Below are 14,401 nucleotides of genomic sequence, written 5' to 3'. Positions count from 1 at the left end.
TCAGAATGCAGCAGTCTGGTTGGTCCACAGGAGCCACCCAAACCAGCTCCAGGTGGAAGTGAATCCACAACCTGATTGGCCTACAGGAGAATCCCGGAATTAGCCAATCACGTGGGGCCCATTGTGTAAATAATGTACATAAAGCAGACATTCTGGGGGAACTTCCATTCCTCCTCACCACTATGAGCTGAATAAAGAGCATGAAATCCACCCTCGACTCCGAGTATATTTCATCCCCCTTCCTTCAAAGATCTAGTCTTCCTGGATGGAAGGGCCAGAGCAGCTCAACAGCAGAACATCTGCTTGGCATGCAGAAGGGGAGGAGCCCTGCCTGAGGTCCTGGACGACTGCTGCCCATTGTCACTGCAGACCACACTGAGTGAGATGTGCCAATGGGCAGAAGCTTCCTAACTGTAGGGCATGGCATTTCTCTCTCTTCTGGGGTTTTCTCACGCAGTCCCTCAAAGGGTGTCAGAACTGGAGCTCTTGCAAGCGTCCAGCCCCCTAGAAGTTCCTTTTCTATAGCGAGCAGGTAGTGGAAATCGCTTTGCACCAATTCAGTCAAACTCCCGTCGAAAAAGTCTGCCCAGCTGGTTGACGCTGGTGGAAACAACTCAGCCACTCCACCAGGACACAAAGAGGAGACCCGGGCATGTGCAGAGTATTTCCCTGAGAACCAATCCCAGGCGAGGCCCGGGGTTTGGGGGAGGGGAGGAAGGGGGCACACACCAATGACAGACATCCGCTTGCGCACATTGTTGAAATCCAGGATGGCAAGGAGCTTGTAGACGATCGTCTTCCCCATTTCCACCACGGTGATGGTCTCTGGGGTCCGGGCGCGGAAGACGAAGCCAAAGTTCCGGGCGGCCGTCACCAGGGCCCCCTCGTCCGGAGACTGCGCCTGGTAGACCAGCTCACCTGCCAGGGGGGGCAAGGGGGGGGAGAGGCAGCGTCACTTGCAAGGGGGAGGCGGGAAAGTCCCAAGCGCAGCAACCGATTCGGGAGTCTTGAGGGAAGAGACGCCCTTAAAGTTCCTAAAATGTTGCCTGGCCTGGACAAAGGGGAGCAGGGAGAGGTTTTCTGCAGGAGGCGGGAGCCAGACCCCCGAGGCCAGGACAGGGCCGGACTGAGGCTCCTGAAGGTAACGGGGCCCTTGATATGTCCAGCTGTCCTTTGTCAGCAACAAATTGTCACTGTTTCTTTGTGTTGAATATATGCTATATGGTAATTTATGAACCTAATAGGTATCTCAAGTCATTTGCACATAACAAAATATGTATTTTATCAAAGTAATTGTTGAACTGAAATACAATTAAGAAGAAGTATATTAATAGTGAAATCATTATTAACCTCTAACTTAAAATGATTTTTATTCATAAAAAACTTAATAATGCAAATACATTGACATTTGGCAATAACAAAAGTTCCTTTAGAAACACAATTTACAAAGACTCATTAATTCAGCCCTTTGCACAGCCCTGCAACCAGTCCATGCAGAATGTCGGCACCCTATATATAGAAAGGAGCAAACCAGTGATATTTTAGGGAGCAGGCTAGCAGGCGGGGCCCATGACTTACATCATAGGAGCCTACACAACACAAAACATGGTTGCTCTATGTAGGTTTTATTTTATTTGTCCCCCCCCCCCTTATATTTTGGAAATGTACATCCAGTTTTTTTCCTTGACATTTTTTGGGCCCCCAAGAGAGTGGGCCCCTAAGCTATAGCTTGTTTGGCTTATACGTCAATCTGGCACTGCTCATAACACTGGAACTCATGGGCAGCCAGCGATGCTGAATGTTGGGAAGACTCAGAACAGATAAAAGGAAGATCTTCTTCATGCAGCACCCAGGGCTGATCCACACCTCCATTTGCCTCCCTGCTTTCCTCGGGGGAAGCCTCATCTTTGGTGCTGAATCGGAACAAACAGCCATCAGCAGGCTGCCATTTGTTCCAATTTAGCACTAAAGAGCAGGTTCTCCAGGGCAAAGGCAAAACCCATGCTTAGAAGGTGCAGGGCGAGCAGAAGTGTGAGTGAGCTCATAGCTAACCCGTGGAACTCCCTCCTACTGCAGGCAGGGATGGCCACCAATTTGGATGGCTTTAGAAGAGGGTTAGACAAATTCATGTTGGAGGAGAAGACAACGCTGCTCTTGGGCTCGGATCCTGCTTGCGGGTTTCTGCTTGGCCCCTGTGAGAACAGGGCGCAGCTTCTGACCCATAAGGGCTCTTTTTATGTTCTCATGAGACCCCCAGAGTCCAACCCGCAAGAGCCCCCCAGCACAGCACCCCCAGGCGAGGTCCCCTCCTCTCCCCACAGGCTACACCGCTGCTCTGAGCCAGAGGTGCTGTCTCCCCACAGAACTGCAGAATGGGACCCTGAGGGTCATCAAGTCCAACCCCCTGCAAGGCAGGAGGCACAGCTCCACCCCTCCCCCTCACCTGGCTTCTTCTCTTCTGGCATCACCGTGTGGCAGAGAGAAAGGAGGCGGAAGAACTTATGGGTGATGACATCTCCCGCCTTCACTTCCTCCACCAGGCTTTGGTCGTAGAAGGAGAATTTGGGGTCAGCGAGGGGGTTGTAGGAGAAGTCAACTTTTGGGGTACTCTGAAAGAGGGGGGGCGAGAGAAAGGTTGCCACCATGAGAACGTCTCTGGGCTCCTCTGCCTTCCTTCCTTCTGGCTGGAGAAAGACTACGAAAGATCACGCAGAGGCTGCTCTGGGGACCAGCCTGCCAAACTCCAGGGCAATGGCAGCCTTGACCCAGAAGGTCCAGAACTTCCCCCGAGAGAGGAAAGGAAGAAGGAAATTTCCAGGAGGGAAGCTCAAGGCACGGGGTGGGGGGGAGTCAAAATTCCTTTTGTCCACTTCAGCCGCCACACTGGGATACATCCTGGCAAGTGCCGGGCAGGGCTGGAACCACAACAATGCCCAGTGGCCCTGCCTGCCACCCTTTGACCCCTCGCAGCCCCTTACCTCCGTAATCTCCACCCGTTGTCCGTCCAAGTCAAAGACATCCCCTGTGGGCGAGAAGCACAGAGCCCAGCTGAGATGACAACAAACGCACACCTGGCTGTGAATTCCGGGCCTGGGCCAGTTTGTGCCAGCGGGACGACAGGGGCACCCGGGCACCTTTGGGACCCTGGCCAAGGATCTACAACTGCCCATTGGGAAGCAGGTGAGACACCAGGCTGGCATTGAGAAACAGGTGCAGGTGTGGGGCTCCAGAAGGTCTGAATGGTTTCTGTATTGGCACTTTATTTATTTATTGAATTTATTTATTTATTGAATTTATATATCGCCCTATACCCGGAGGTCTCAGGGCAGTTCACAGAAAAGATCACAACATAAATAATCAGAATAAAAACAACAACCCAATAACACACACCCACACCGAAAAGAGCCACATTTTAAAAGGGTAAAAAAGGTAAAGGGACCCCTGACCATTAGGTCCAGTCGTGGCTGACTCTGGGGTTGCGGCGCTCATCTCGCTTTACTGGCCGAGGGAGCCGGCGTACAGCTTCCGGGTCATGTGGCCAGCAGGACTAAGCCGCTTCTGGCAAACCAGAGCAGCGCACGGAAACGCCGGTTACCTTCCCGCCAGAGCGGTGCCTATTTATCTACTTGCACTTTGACGTGCTTTTGAACTGCTAGGTTGGCAGGAGCAGGGACCGAGCAACGGGAGCTCACCCCGTTGCAGGGATTCGAACCGCTGACCTCCCGATCGGCAAGTCCTAGGCTTTGTGGTTTAACCCACAGCGCCACCGGTGTACCCATTTAAAAGGATATAGGATGCCAAACAGATCAACAAAGGCCTGGTTAAAAAGGAACATTTTTGTCTGGCGCCTAAAGGTGTATAATGAAGGCGCCAGTCGAACTTCCCTAGGGAGAGCATTCCACAGATGGGGAGCCACTGCAGAGAAGGCCCCGTTCTCGTATTACCACCCTCTGGACTTCTCAAGGAGGAGGCACACGAAGGAGGCACACAGAAGATGATCTCAGGGTCCAGGTAGGTTCATATGGGAAGAGGTGGTCCTTGCGGGATTGCAATCCTGAGCTGCTTAAGGCTTTATAGGTCAAAACCAACACTTTGAACTGGGCCCAGAAACTAATCGGTAGCCAGCACAGTTGGACAAGGATAGTATAATATGCTCAAACTATTTTGCTCCAGTGAGCAACCTGGCCACTGAATTCTACACCAGCTGAAGTATCCGAACCATCTTTCCTTCCCCTAAGCCACCCAGGCTGACTGGGACTAATGGATGAACAAAATCTTGGAGGGGGGGGGGAGGACAGCAGGCTGGCAAAGGGTCCATATTCCAAAGGAGCAGAAAAGACTTTTAATGTGTGCGATGACAGCTGCAGGGATGTCATTAGCCCAGAGGTGGAAAGAAGACAAAGTCCCTAGCAGAGAGGAATGGCAAACTAATCTATTAGACTCTGCCGAAATGGCAAAACTGCCCAGAAAGCTCAGGAATCAAGAAGACCAAAGCTTTAGTAAAGGACGGGGGGGGGGGGATTTACAATATATCTGGGAGACAGCCATAAGCAGGTGAAAACATTAGCAGGATTGCAGTAACACAGATACTATGGACAAAATGGAGTGACATAAAATATGGATTCTGGAACAATATGCAATCGAAAAAGTTGACAATTGGAGCCATGGAGGGGAAGGTGAAGATTGGGAGAACTCCCTAAATATGGATATGTATTCTATATTGTTATAATCTTACACTTGTAAGATCAAATAAAAATTATTTCAAAGAGCTAAAGGGATGCAGCAGCCCCCGGAGAGCAGCCCCTACCGTAGATCTTCCCGTTGATGCAGCACTTGTTGAAGACCATGATGTTCTGGGTGAGGGTCCCCGTCTTGTCGGAGAAGATGTACTTGATCTGCCCCAGCTCCTCGTTGAGGGTGGTGGTCCGGGCCTGGGCAGGGGTGTCATTGAGGGGGTAGTACATCTTGCGGTCCCACTCAATGTAGAAGCTGTTCCCCAAGCGGATGATCTCTACGCTGAACGAGAGGAAGGAGGGGAGACCAAGGAGTGGGCTGGAGCCCTGGGCAGGAAAAGCTTCCTGGCGCTTGGGGTCCCTTTGCAAGCTGCAAGAGGCCATCGAGGAAGCTGCTTCCGGGGGGGGGGGGGAATCGGCAGGTGACCAGTGTGCAGAGGCAGCGTGGCGTAGTGGTTAGAACGCCATGCTGGGAATTGGGAGGCCAGCTTTCCAGGCACCACTTAGGCATGCGGCTCCCTGGACAACCTTCGGCCAGTCGTTGTCTCTCAGCCTACCTCGCAGGGTTAATGCGAGGACCAAAGAGAGGAGAGAGAACTCTGCACATGCCCGTGAGCAACTTGGAGGAAGGAAGGTGGGACAGAAATGTAGTCCATAAACTGCAGCCCAAGCGCATGCTGGGAAGCCAGAACCGGCTGCTCCCTCCAGGAAAAGGCATTCCTGGGTGGCTGGCCAGGGACCTCGGCTCCATCTCCCTCACCCCCCCTGACCTGCCCTGACACAGAAGTCACAAGCCTCCTCCCTGGAGCCCAGGAAGTACAGTGGCCCCTTGGTTCTCAAACGCCTTGGTACTCAAACAACCTGGAACCCAAACACTGGAAACCCGGAAGAAAGTGTTCCATTTTGCAAACCTTATTCAGAAGCCGAACGTGCTCCATTTTGAGTGTTACGCTGAGGTCTGTCTCTTTTTGCTATTTATTTTGCATTTTTGTTTTTGCGGTTTTTTTGTTTTGTTTCTGTGACTGTGTGGAACCCAGTTCAGTTATTGATTGATGGATTGTATGACTGCAGTACATGGTTTATTGCTTTAATTTTATGGATCAATGGTCTCGTTAGATAGTAAAATTCATGTTAAATTGCTGTTTTAGGGTTTGTTTGGTTTTTAAAAATAATTTTTATTAACAGACCAATCAAATCAAATCAAATCAAATCACATAAATTCCAAATTACAAAGCCGAATTTTAAATTTTTTGTTGGGGGTAGCCATATTTCAAGTTCCGAAAGGGATCCAATCATCTTGTTGTAGCTGCTTCTTTAATGTCCACAAATCTGTCCAAATAGTGTTCCCAATTCTATCCAATCCTTTCTTGGTATTTTCCACATCTCTTCTTGTTATTTTCATATATTTTTCCTTTCTCTTTGTGACCTCTGATAGTCTCCACAAGCGGGTTGAAACAAATTGTAATCCTGTGTGGGTTAGTTTTAGGGGTTGTTTTTAAAGGTCTGGAATGGATTCATCCATTTTGCATTACTTTCTATGGGAAATCGCGCCTTGGTTTTGGAATGCTTTGGTTTTGGAACGGACTTCCGGGACGGATTAACTCTGAGAACCAAGGTACCACTGTAAGCGTGATGCCACGTCTGCTGTGAAGAAGGAAGCGGCTGAGTCGGAGCCTGGGCATAGTGCCATCATTGCGGAATCAAAGGAGAGAGTCACAAAGCTCCTTCAAAAAGCTCACCAGCCTTGCCAATGGGGTGGTTCCTCCCCCCCCCCGCAAGGGATGGGCTGCCAGAGCACACTGCCCGCCCTGGTTGGGCAAGAGGAGGAAACACGCCAGAAGGCGGGGCTGGCCCTCTTGGTGCCTTCATTGGTGCCCAGAAAGCGAAAGTAGGGCTGGAGGAGCAGTGCATGCTGGGACATCTCCCACTCCTTTTGGCTCACACTTGGACTGGCCTCTTCCTTAAACTACAGAATCCCAAATGCAGCAACTTCCTCCAGCGGCAGAGGAAGGGGAGGAGGGGGGGCAGTCCGCCCCGGGTATCACCACTGAGGGGGGTGACAAAATGCTGGGCAGCACTCACCGTGGGGCCTGCAGTGCACCCGAGCCACACGTTTCTCCCCCAGCTGTAGGGTGGCCGAGTGGGAGGAGGCAGACTCCTTGGAGGCCCCACAGAGCGTCCTGCCCCTGGGCACAGGGCATGCATGCCACCCCAGGCACCTGATCGGCTTGCTTCACCGCTGGCTTCCCCATAGAGGAGTCGCGACAACCTCTTGATCTTTGGGTTGCCATTTTCTGAACTTTTTAATATCCTTTTTCAGGTGAGGCGACCAGAACTGTACACAGTGGGTTGTAGCCAATGTTCCACCTACTCAGAGTAGACCTATTGAGATTAATGAAGCCGAGCGAGTCATCACAATGGCTCTAGTCTGGGTAGAAGTAACTTCAGATACAATCCCAAGTGCAATCGCAGCATTGATTCGCATACAGTGGTACCTCTGGTTTCGAACACTTCTGGTTACGCACGCTTCACGTTACGAGCTCCGCTAACCTGGAAGTAGGTCTCCTGGTTGCGAACTTTGCCCCAGGATGCGAGTGGAAATCGCGCACCAGAGGTGTGCATGCAGCGGAAGGCGCCATTCGCGAAAGCATGCCTCAGGATAAGAACAGTTTCCAGATATGAACGGACATCCAGAACAGATTCAGTTTGTAACCAGAGGTACCACTGTAATGGCATTACGATCTTGACAATCTCGTTTCGCATACTTTTCCCAGTGCTCCTGAGCATGGCTGCACATGGAGTCCCCATTGCCACATCTGCCCCTGACAGGCCAGACCCTGTGAGGGTAGAGGTGCATGAGGACACGATGGCTTGTGACCCTTGAGCCCTCCACGTTTGGGGTTGGAATGCCAAACGACTGAAGGATAATAGGGAAGACTGTCAGGAGTGCATGAAGGAGCCGGGCCCTGTGACCAATAGGACTTTGCAGGACTGGGGCCTTCCTAAGTTTGTTCTGAAGAGGCAAGGTGCAGCCGCACAGGTGAGGCTGCTTGGTAACTCGCTGCACCTGGTGGCAAGAGCTAGGAAGGGATATAAGGTCAGCATTTCCCTTCAGCTCTTGGCCACAGCAACACGTTCACTGCCTTGCTGCGTTTAGCTTCTTGCTTCCTCATCCTCGGCTCCTTGACTCCTTGCTTCTCAAACCTCGGACCCTTGACTTCGTGATTCCCTGCTTCCTGACCCTCGGACCCCTGGCTTCTGAACTCTCGTTCCTGCTCCCACCCCGCCATCTTGCCCCCGGTCCCGACGTCCTCAGCTGGGACCTTGATCGCCCACAGACCGGACCGTGACAAAGACACACACACACACCAGTGCAAAATGGGCCATTTGGGGGCTGGCGCAGGGCACGTGCCTCCCCCCCCCCTTACCTGACGTAGAGGGAGATGGGCACCACTGTGTTAAGGATGATGACGTAGGACCAGAACATGAGGAAGGCGGAATAGAAGGCCGAGTGGACGTCGTGGGGCCAGGGCAGGTAGACCTGGAAGGCAGAGCCTCTCTTGTACTCCCAGATGCTGTTGCCAATGGCCAGCACGGAGCACATGGCAGCCAGAAGAACAAAGATCTGCAAGGAAAGGGGAGGGCAGAAAGCAGAAGAACATCTACGTCCCACTGTATAGATGCAGAGTTTAGGTAAAAGAACATTGTCAAAAGATCAGTCCGTTGGCAGGTTTTGATTGAGCTTTGGTGCGTAAATAGGATAATTCTATAAAATAGAATTTATAGTAAGTCAAATAATATGGAGAAAGAAAAGTTTAAGTGCGTATTTAAGGAACTTAATCCAGGAATGCAATGGGAAGATCGGAGGTTGTGACATATTTAATCACAAATGGATGTACAAAGCAAGCTTAATTTCTACAGTTAAACTATGGTGTAAAAGCTAAAAATGGAAAGAAAAAGGAGTAAAAGCGAAATAAGATGGAATGAAATAAGATGGAATGAAAATTGAACTGTTTTGAGGATGAAGAAAGTCAACTGGAAGGAAAGAAGAACTGAAATATTGTGTATACATTGTTTATTATATGTTCTACATAAGTTTTTGTACTGATATTGCTTGTTTTGCTTTTTTCATTTCATTTCCTGCCCTCTCTTTTCTTTTTTCTGTTCTTTCCTATTTTTATGTTCTGTTGTATGAATATGTATCTTTGTGTTAAAAAAAGAAAAGAATAGCTTTCTGCATTAGGCCACTGGCCCATCTAGTCATAGAATCATAGACTCATAGAATTCTAGAGTTGCAAGGGGCCCCAGGGGGGTCATCCAGTCCAACCCCCGCAAGACAGGAATCTCAGCTCAAGCATCCCTGACAGATGGCCCTCCAACCTCGGCTTGGAAGCCTCCAAGGAAGGAGAGAGCAAGGGAGTCTGCTGCCGTGGTTTCAGTTGTGGAGGTAGAGCAGAGCCTTCTTGGCTAGGAGCCCTCAAGAGCCCTCTCCTCCCTTTGGAGGCACCGATTCTCATTTCTGGGCACAGGATGGAAAACAGGCCCCAGGGGAGGTTTTGCTGGTCCTGCAGATTCTTAGCTACTTCATCTGGTAGCTATTAGTCTGCTAAAATAGTTAATCCACGATACAGCATGTTGCACACTGAAAGAAAATCATATGAAAATGAAGGGCCAGTGGTATTTGACTCCCACTAAGAAGCTACAGTTAGAACTGGATATGGAACAACTGATTGGTTCAAAATTGGGAAAGGAGTAAGACAAGGCTGTATTTTGTCTCCCTGCTTATTTAACTTATATGCAGAATTCATCATGCGAAAGGCTGGGCTGGATGAATCCCTAGCCGGAATTAAGATTGCTGGAAGAAATATCAACAACCTCAGATATGCAGATGACACAACCTTGATGGCAGAAAGTGAGGAGGAATTAAAAAACCTTTTATTGAGGGTGAAAGAGGAGAGCGCAAAATATGGTCTGAAGCTCAACATCAAAAAAACGAAGATCATGGCCACTGGCAAATAGAAGGGGAGGAAATGGAGGCAGTGAGAGATTTTACTTTCTTGGGCTCCATGATCACTGCAGATGGTGACAGCAGCCACGAAATTAAGAGACGCCTGCTTCTTGGGAGGAAAGCAATGACAAACCTAGACAGCATTTTAAAAAGTAGAGACATCACCTTGCCAACAAAGGTCCGTATAGTAAAAGCTATGGTTTTCCCAGTAGTGATGTATGGAAGTGAGAGCTGGACCATAAAGAAGGCTGATCGCCGAAGAATTGACGCTTTTGAATTATGGTGCTGGAGGAGACTCTTGAGAGTCCCATGGACTGCAAGAAGATCAAACGCATCCATTCTTAAGGAAATCAGCCCTGAGTGCTCACTGGAAGGACAGATTGTGAAGCTGAGGCTCCAATACTTTGGCCACCTCATGAGAAGAGAAGACTCCCTGGAAAAGACCCTGATGTTGGGAAAGATGGAGGGCACAAGGAGAAGGGGACGACAGAGGACGAGATAGTTAGACAGTATTCTCGAAGCTACAAACATGAATCTGACCAAACTGCGGGTGGCAGTGGAAGACAGAAGTGCCTGGCATGCTCTGGTCCATGGGGTCACGAAGAGTCGGACACGACTGAACGACTAAACAACAACAACAACAACAAAAGCTAGCAAAAATGTATATACCTGCTGGAAATGTATAGAAAAAGAAGGGACCTTTGATCACATGTGGTGGACTTGTAGGGTGGTAAAAGCTTTCTGGGAGATGATATACAATGAAATGGAAAAAAATGTTTTTTGTTAAAAAACCAGAAGCATTTTTATTAGGAATCATAGGTGCCAATATCCCAAAGGAGCAGAAAAGACTTTTTGTGTATGGAACAACAGCTGCCCAGAGGTGGAAAGAAGATAAAGTCCCTACCAGAGAGGAATGGCCAACCAAGCAGATGGACTCTGCCGAGATAGCAAAACTGAGTGGAAAACTCAGATATTACGTGGACAAAAACTTTATAAAAGAATGGGAAAAAATTATCAGGTATTTAGGAGACCTCTGTAAGCAGAAGGAAGGAAACACTGACAGGATTTTGATTTCACTTGAAGTCTAACAAATACTATGGACATTATGGATTGAAAGAAAGATAGAGTATGGAAGAATGTGCAGTTGTAAATGTTTAAAATGGGACCCCATGGAGGGGGGGGGGAGTTGTGAGACTTGGGAAATCTCTGTATATGGATTTATGTCTGGATTTTTATAACCTTGTATTTGTAAAATAAAAAAATGATTTCAAAAAAAAAGATAGCTAATCCATGAAATAACACCCCCCCCAATGCCAGTAAATGTCTAACCCTACTCCCTAAATTTCTTTCCTGCTTGGCAGGGGTTGAACTCGATGGCCCTTGTGGTCTCTTCCAACTCTATGATTCTATGATTCTAAATCTACCATCTACTGATGTGAGGAACCTTAGTTTCTGCCTGGTCCTTGCAAAGAAGGAGGGAAGGAATAATTGATTTCTGAGTCTCTTATGAATAAAGTCCATGCATGTCCCCCCTTGCTGCTATTCTCATGCCCTGAGAGATGGAGTGAAGCCGCTGTTCGCACTCACCACCAGCACCAAGAAGTTCATCAGACGATCAATGCTGGTCCTTTTGAACGTGGTTCTTCCGCTGTTCTGCATCAACTTGGTGTCTGGCCCTGGCAGTTGAAACAAAAGTCTGATTTTTTGTTGCACGGCCGGATTTTAATTTCCAGATCAAAGCACCTCCTGGGAGGCAGGAGACCCTGAGAAATGGCAGCCATTGGTGGATTTGAGGGAAGGCAAAGGCAGGCAGCATTTTGCCCGAAGGAGAAGCAGACACGCCTGTGAGAGTCGGCCCCCTTTCAGGATGCAGAAGGGGCAGAGGGACCCCACTGCACAAAGCCACCATGTGGGATCGGGTCTGGGCATCCTGGGCCCTGTGGGAGATGCAGGTGCTTTGCAGAATCATAGCAGGGCAGAGTTAGAAGGGACCCTGAGGTTCATCTAGACCAACCCCTGCAATGCAGGAATCTAGGGAAGGGGGGCACTTGGCAGCCCCATAAGCAGTGCCGGAAATCATCATCATCATCATCATCATTTTTTATTTATACCCCACCCATATGGCTGGGTTTCCCCAGCCACTCTGGGTGGCTTCCAACAAATATAAAAAATACATTAAAACATAGTCATTAAAAACTTCCCTAAACAGGGCTGCCTTCAGATGTCTTCTAAAAGTCAGATAGTTGTTTATTTCCTTGACATCTGATGGGAGGGTGTTCCACAGGGCGGGAGCCACCACTGAGAAGGCCCTTTGCCTGGTTCCCTGTAACCTCACTTCTTGCAATGAGGGAACCGCCAGAAGGCCCTCGGAGCTGGACCTCAGTGTCCAGGCTGGAAGATGGGGTGGAGTTGCTCCTTCAAGTATAAGGTAAACAAGCTATAGCTTAGGGCCCCACTCTCTTGGGGCCCCCCAAAAAAATTAAAGGGAAAAAACTGGATGTACATTTCCAAAACATAAGAGAAAAAACAAATAAAATAAAACCTACTTACAGCAACAGTGTTTTGTGTTGTGTATGGACCTATTAAGTCCATAAATAACCATATAGCATATATTTGACACATAAAATCAGAGACAATTTGTTGTTGACAAAGGACAGCTGGACATAGAAAGGGCCCCATTACCTTCAGGAGCCGAGGGCCTCCTCAAACCTCAATCTGGCCCTGGACACAAGCTAGGCTCTTTTCTGTGCCCCCCCCCCCAGCTGTGGGCAAAAGACCCCTTTCGAGAGCCAGAGGACACAAACCCCCAATCCCAGTGAGAGGGGCTTTTACATGGTTACACCAGAGACGTTTGGTCCCTTCCTCCTGCTTCTCTCGGCCACCTGCTCTTACCTGCAAAGATGACCAGTCCGAAACACCAGTCCGTGTTGCGGATGGTGCAGCCCCTCAGCAGCATCTTCTCGTTGTCCAGGGCGTACTTCTCCCCCTTGAAGAGGAGGGTCCCCATAAACTTGTCCAGCTTGTTGTTTGGTGCTTCACACTTGATCTCGCCTGCAGGCAAAGAACAGGGGCTCTGAGTCGGCACCGTCCGCCGCTGGCCAGAGTCCCAGGCCGAGCCTGGAGATCTGGGTGGACATCAGATCTACTGCCCTTCCTGTTGGGATGGAGGCAAACCCAGGAGCAGAGAGGAGCTCACAGCAGGGAGGGGGCAGGAGGGCCTCCCCCTTTTCCCTCCCAGCCACCCTGCAAGGCTAAGGCTCAGTCCCTGGCAATGAGCTTCATAGCCAGGCAGAGATTTGAACTCGGGCCTCGGTGGTCCACCGCCAGCACTCTCTCTGATGTGTTTCCTCTTCTCCCCATTAGGAACAGCAGCTGCCCAGAAGGCACTCAGGTGAGCTCAGGTGCTCTTTGCCCTCTCACAGCAAATAATAATAGTATTAATTATATTAATAATAATAATAATAAATTTTATTTATACCCCGCCCTTCAGAAAACCAGGCTCAGGGCGGCTAACAACAAATTTAAAACACTTAATTGTAATACAACATAGAAGCAGCATAAAATAACAGTATAAAAACATGAATAACAATAAAATTCAAAGTTCAAATATCAATTTGGGGGAAATCCATCCAATAAGCATTAGATAATCCCCAGGGCTAGCTGGCTGAATTGGTCCTACTTGGGCCAGTGTGGAGGCCAGGGGAGAATTAGCTGTGGGATCCCAGAGCGGGTAATCTTCATAAAAGGGGGGAGGGGGAGGGAAGAGAAGGGAAATAAAAGATCAGGCTGAATTCAAATTAAAGGCCAGGTGGAATAGCTCTGTCTTACAGGCCCGACGGAAGAAGGTTAAATCCTGCAGGGCCCTGGTCTCCTGGGACAGAGCATTCCACCAGGTCGGAGCCATCACTGAGAAGGTCCTGGCCCTGGTGGAGGATAGGCTGACTTCCTTAGGACCTCTATACTATGGTTATTCATGGACCTTAAGGTCCTCTGCAGGGCAGACCAGGAGAGGCGGTCCCGTAAATATGAGGGCCCTAAGCCACAAAGGGCTTTAAAGGTCAAAACCTGTGATTCCTGCAGAGGGTTGGGCCAGTGTTCTCTTCCAACACTACAGAGCTAGGATTCCATGCAGCTCTGCCTGCTGACAGTATCAGCATCAGGAGAGCAAAGGCTGTGAGGCCCCCCCCCACTCCACCGAGGGTCAAGGGCTTGTGTGTCCTTAGCCTCAGGTTACCAGATTTTTTTCAATGAATCCATTGAAATGAGTCGGAATGACAGGATTTTGCCAGGGGACTGATTTGTAAATCTGGGGACTGTCTCCGGGAAACAGGGATGCTCAGTAACCTTACCTTAGCCACATGCCAGAAGGGGGCTCTGTAAGAGTCATTTCGGGTTCACCCCAAACAGCAGCCCAGGGGGGTCAGCATGGCAACATCCAAAGAAGGTGGGGTTTCTGCAGCCTGCCCCCCCCCCCACCTTGGTAGCTCCCCACCTGTTTGGTGCCGGGGCAGCACAACATTCGCTCTGTCCAAGGGGCAGGTGTGCAGGGCAGGGGGCTGGGCTGGAGGCCCTCCCCGGAGGCAGCTGCAAAGCCTCTCTCCATCTCCAGGAAAGGGAGCCCAGCGCCCGCAGCTGCCAGCCATCTCCTCAACCCGGCCAG

The 14,401-nt window shown here is 49.7% G+C and overlaps 1 protein-coding gene and 1 long non-coding RNA gene across 7 annotated transcripts in view; one reads left to right on the top strand and one right to left on the bottom strand.

Moving 5' to 3' along the window:
* LOC310659616 overlaps positions 1-14,401 on the top strand; it is a 169,785-nt gene that overhangs the window by 96,865 nt on the left and 58,519 nt on the right. The gene's annotated exons all lie outside the window — the stretch shown is intronic.
* LOC310659370 (phospholipid-transporting ATPase ID-like) overlaps positions 1-14,401 on the bottom strand; it is a 75,447-nt gene that overhangs the window by 19,805 nt on the left and 41,241 nt on the right. For all 6 annotated transcript variants that reach the window (XM_083402699.1, XM_083402697.1, XM_083402695.1 and 3 more), the window contains 7 exons: positions 12,634-12,792; positions 11,329-11,417; positions 8,162-8,358; positions 4,808-5,016; positions 2,979-3,022; positions 2,444-2,609; positions 730-918 (listed from right to left, as the gene is read on the bottom strand). In XM_083402699.1, coding sequence (XP_083258825.1) covers positions 730-918; positions 2,444-2,609; positions 2,979-3,022; positions 4,808-5,016; positions 8,162-8,358; positions 11,329-11,417; positions 12,634-12,792 — 1,053 coding nt within the window. The remainder of the gene's footprint in view (positions 1-729; positions 919-2,443; positions 2,610-2,978; positions 3,023-4,807; positions 5,017-8,161; positions 8,359-11,328; positions 11,418-12,633; positions 12,793-14,401) is intronic.

Source organism: Podarcis tiliguerta (genome assembly GCF_965153285.1).
Source record: "Podarcis tiliguerta genome assembly, chromosome: 11".
NCBI lineage: Eukaryota > Metazoa > Chordata > Lepidosauria > Squamata > Lacertidae > Podarcis > Podarcis tiliguerta.
Note: the sequence above shows the minus strand (reverse complement) of the source record. Positions and strands in the feature narration are given on the sequence as shown.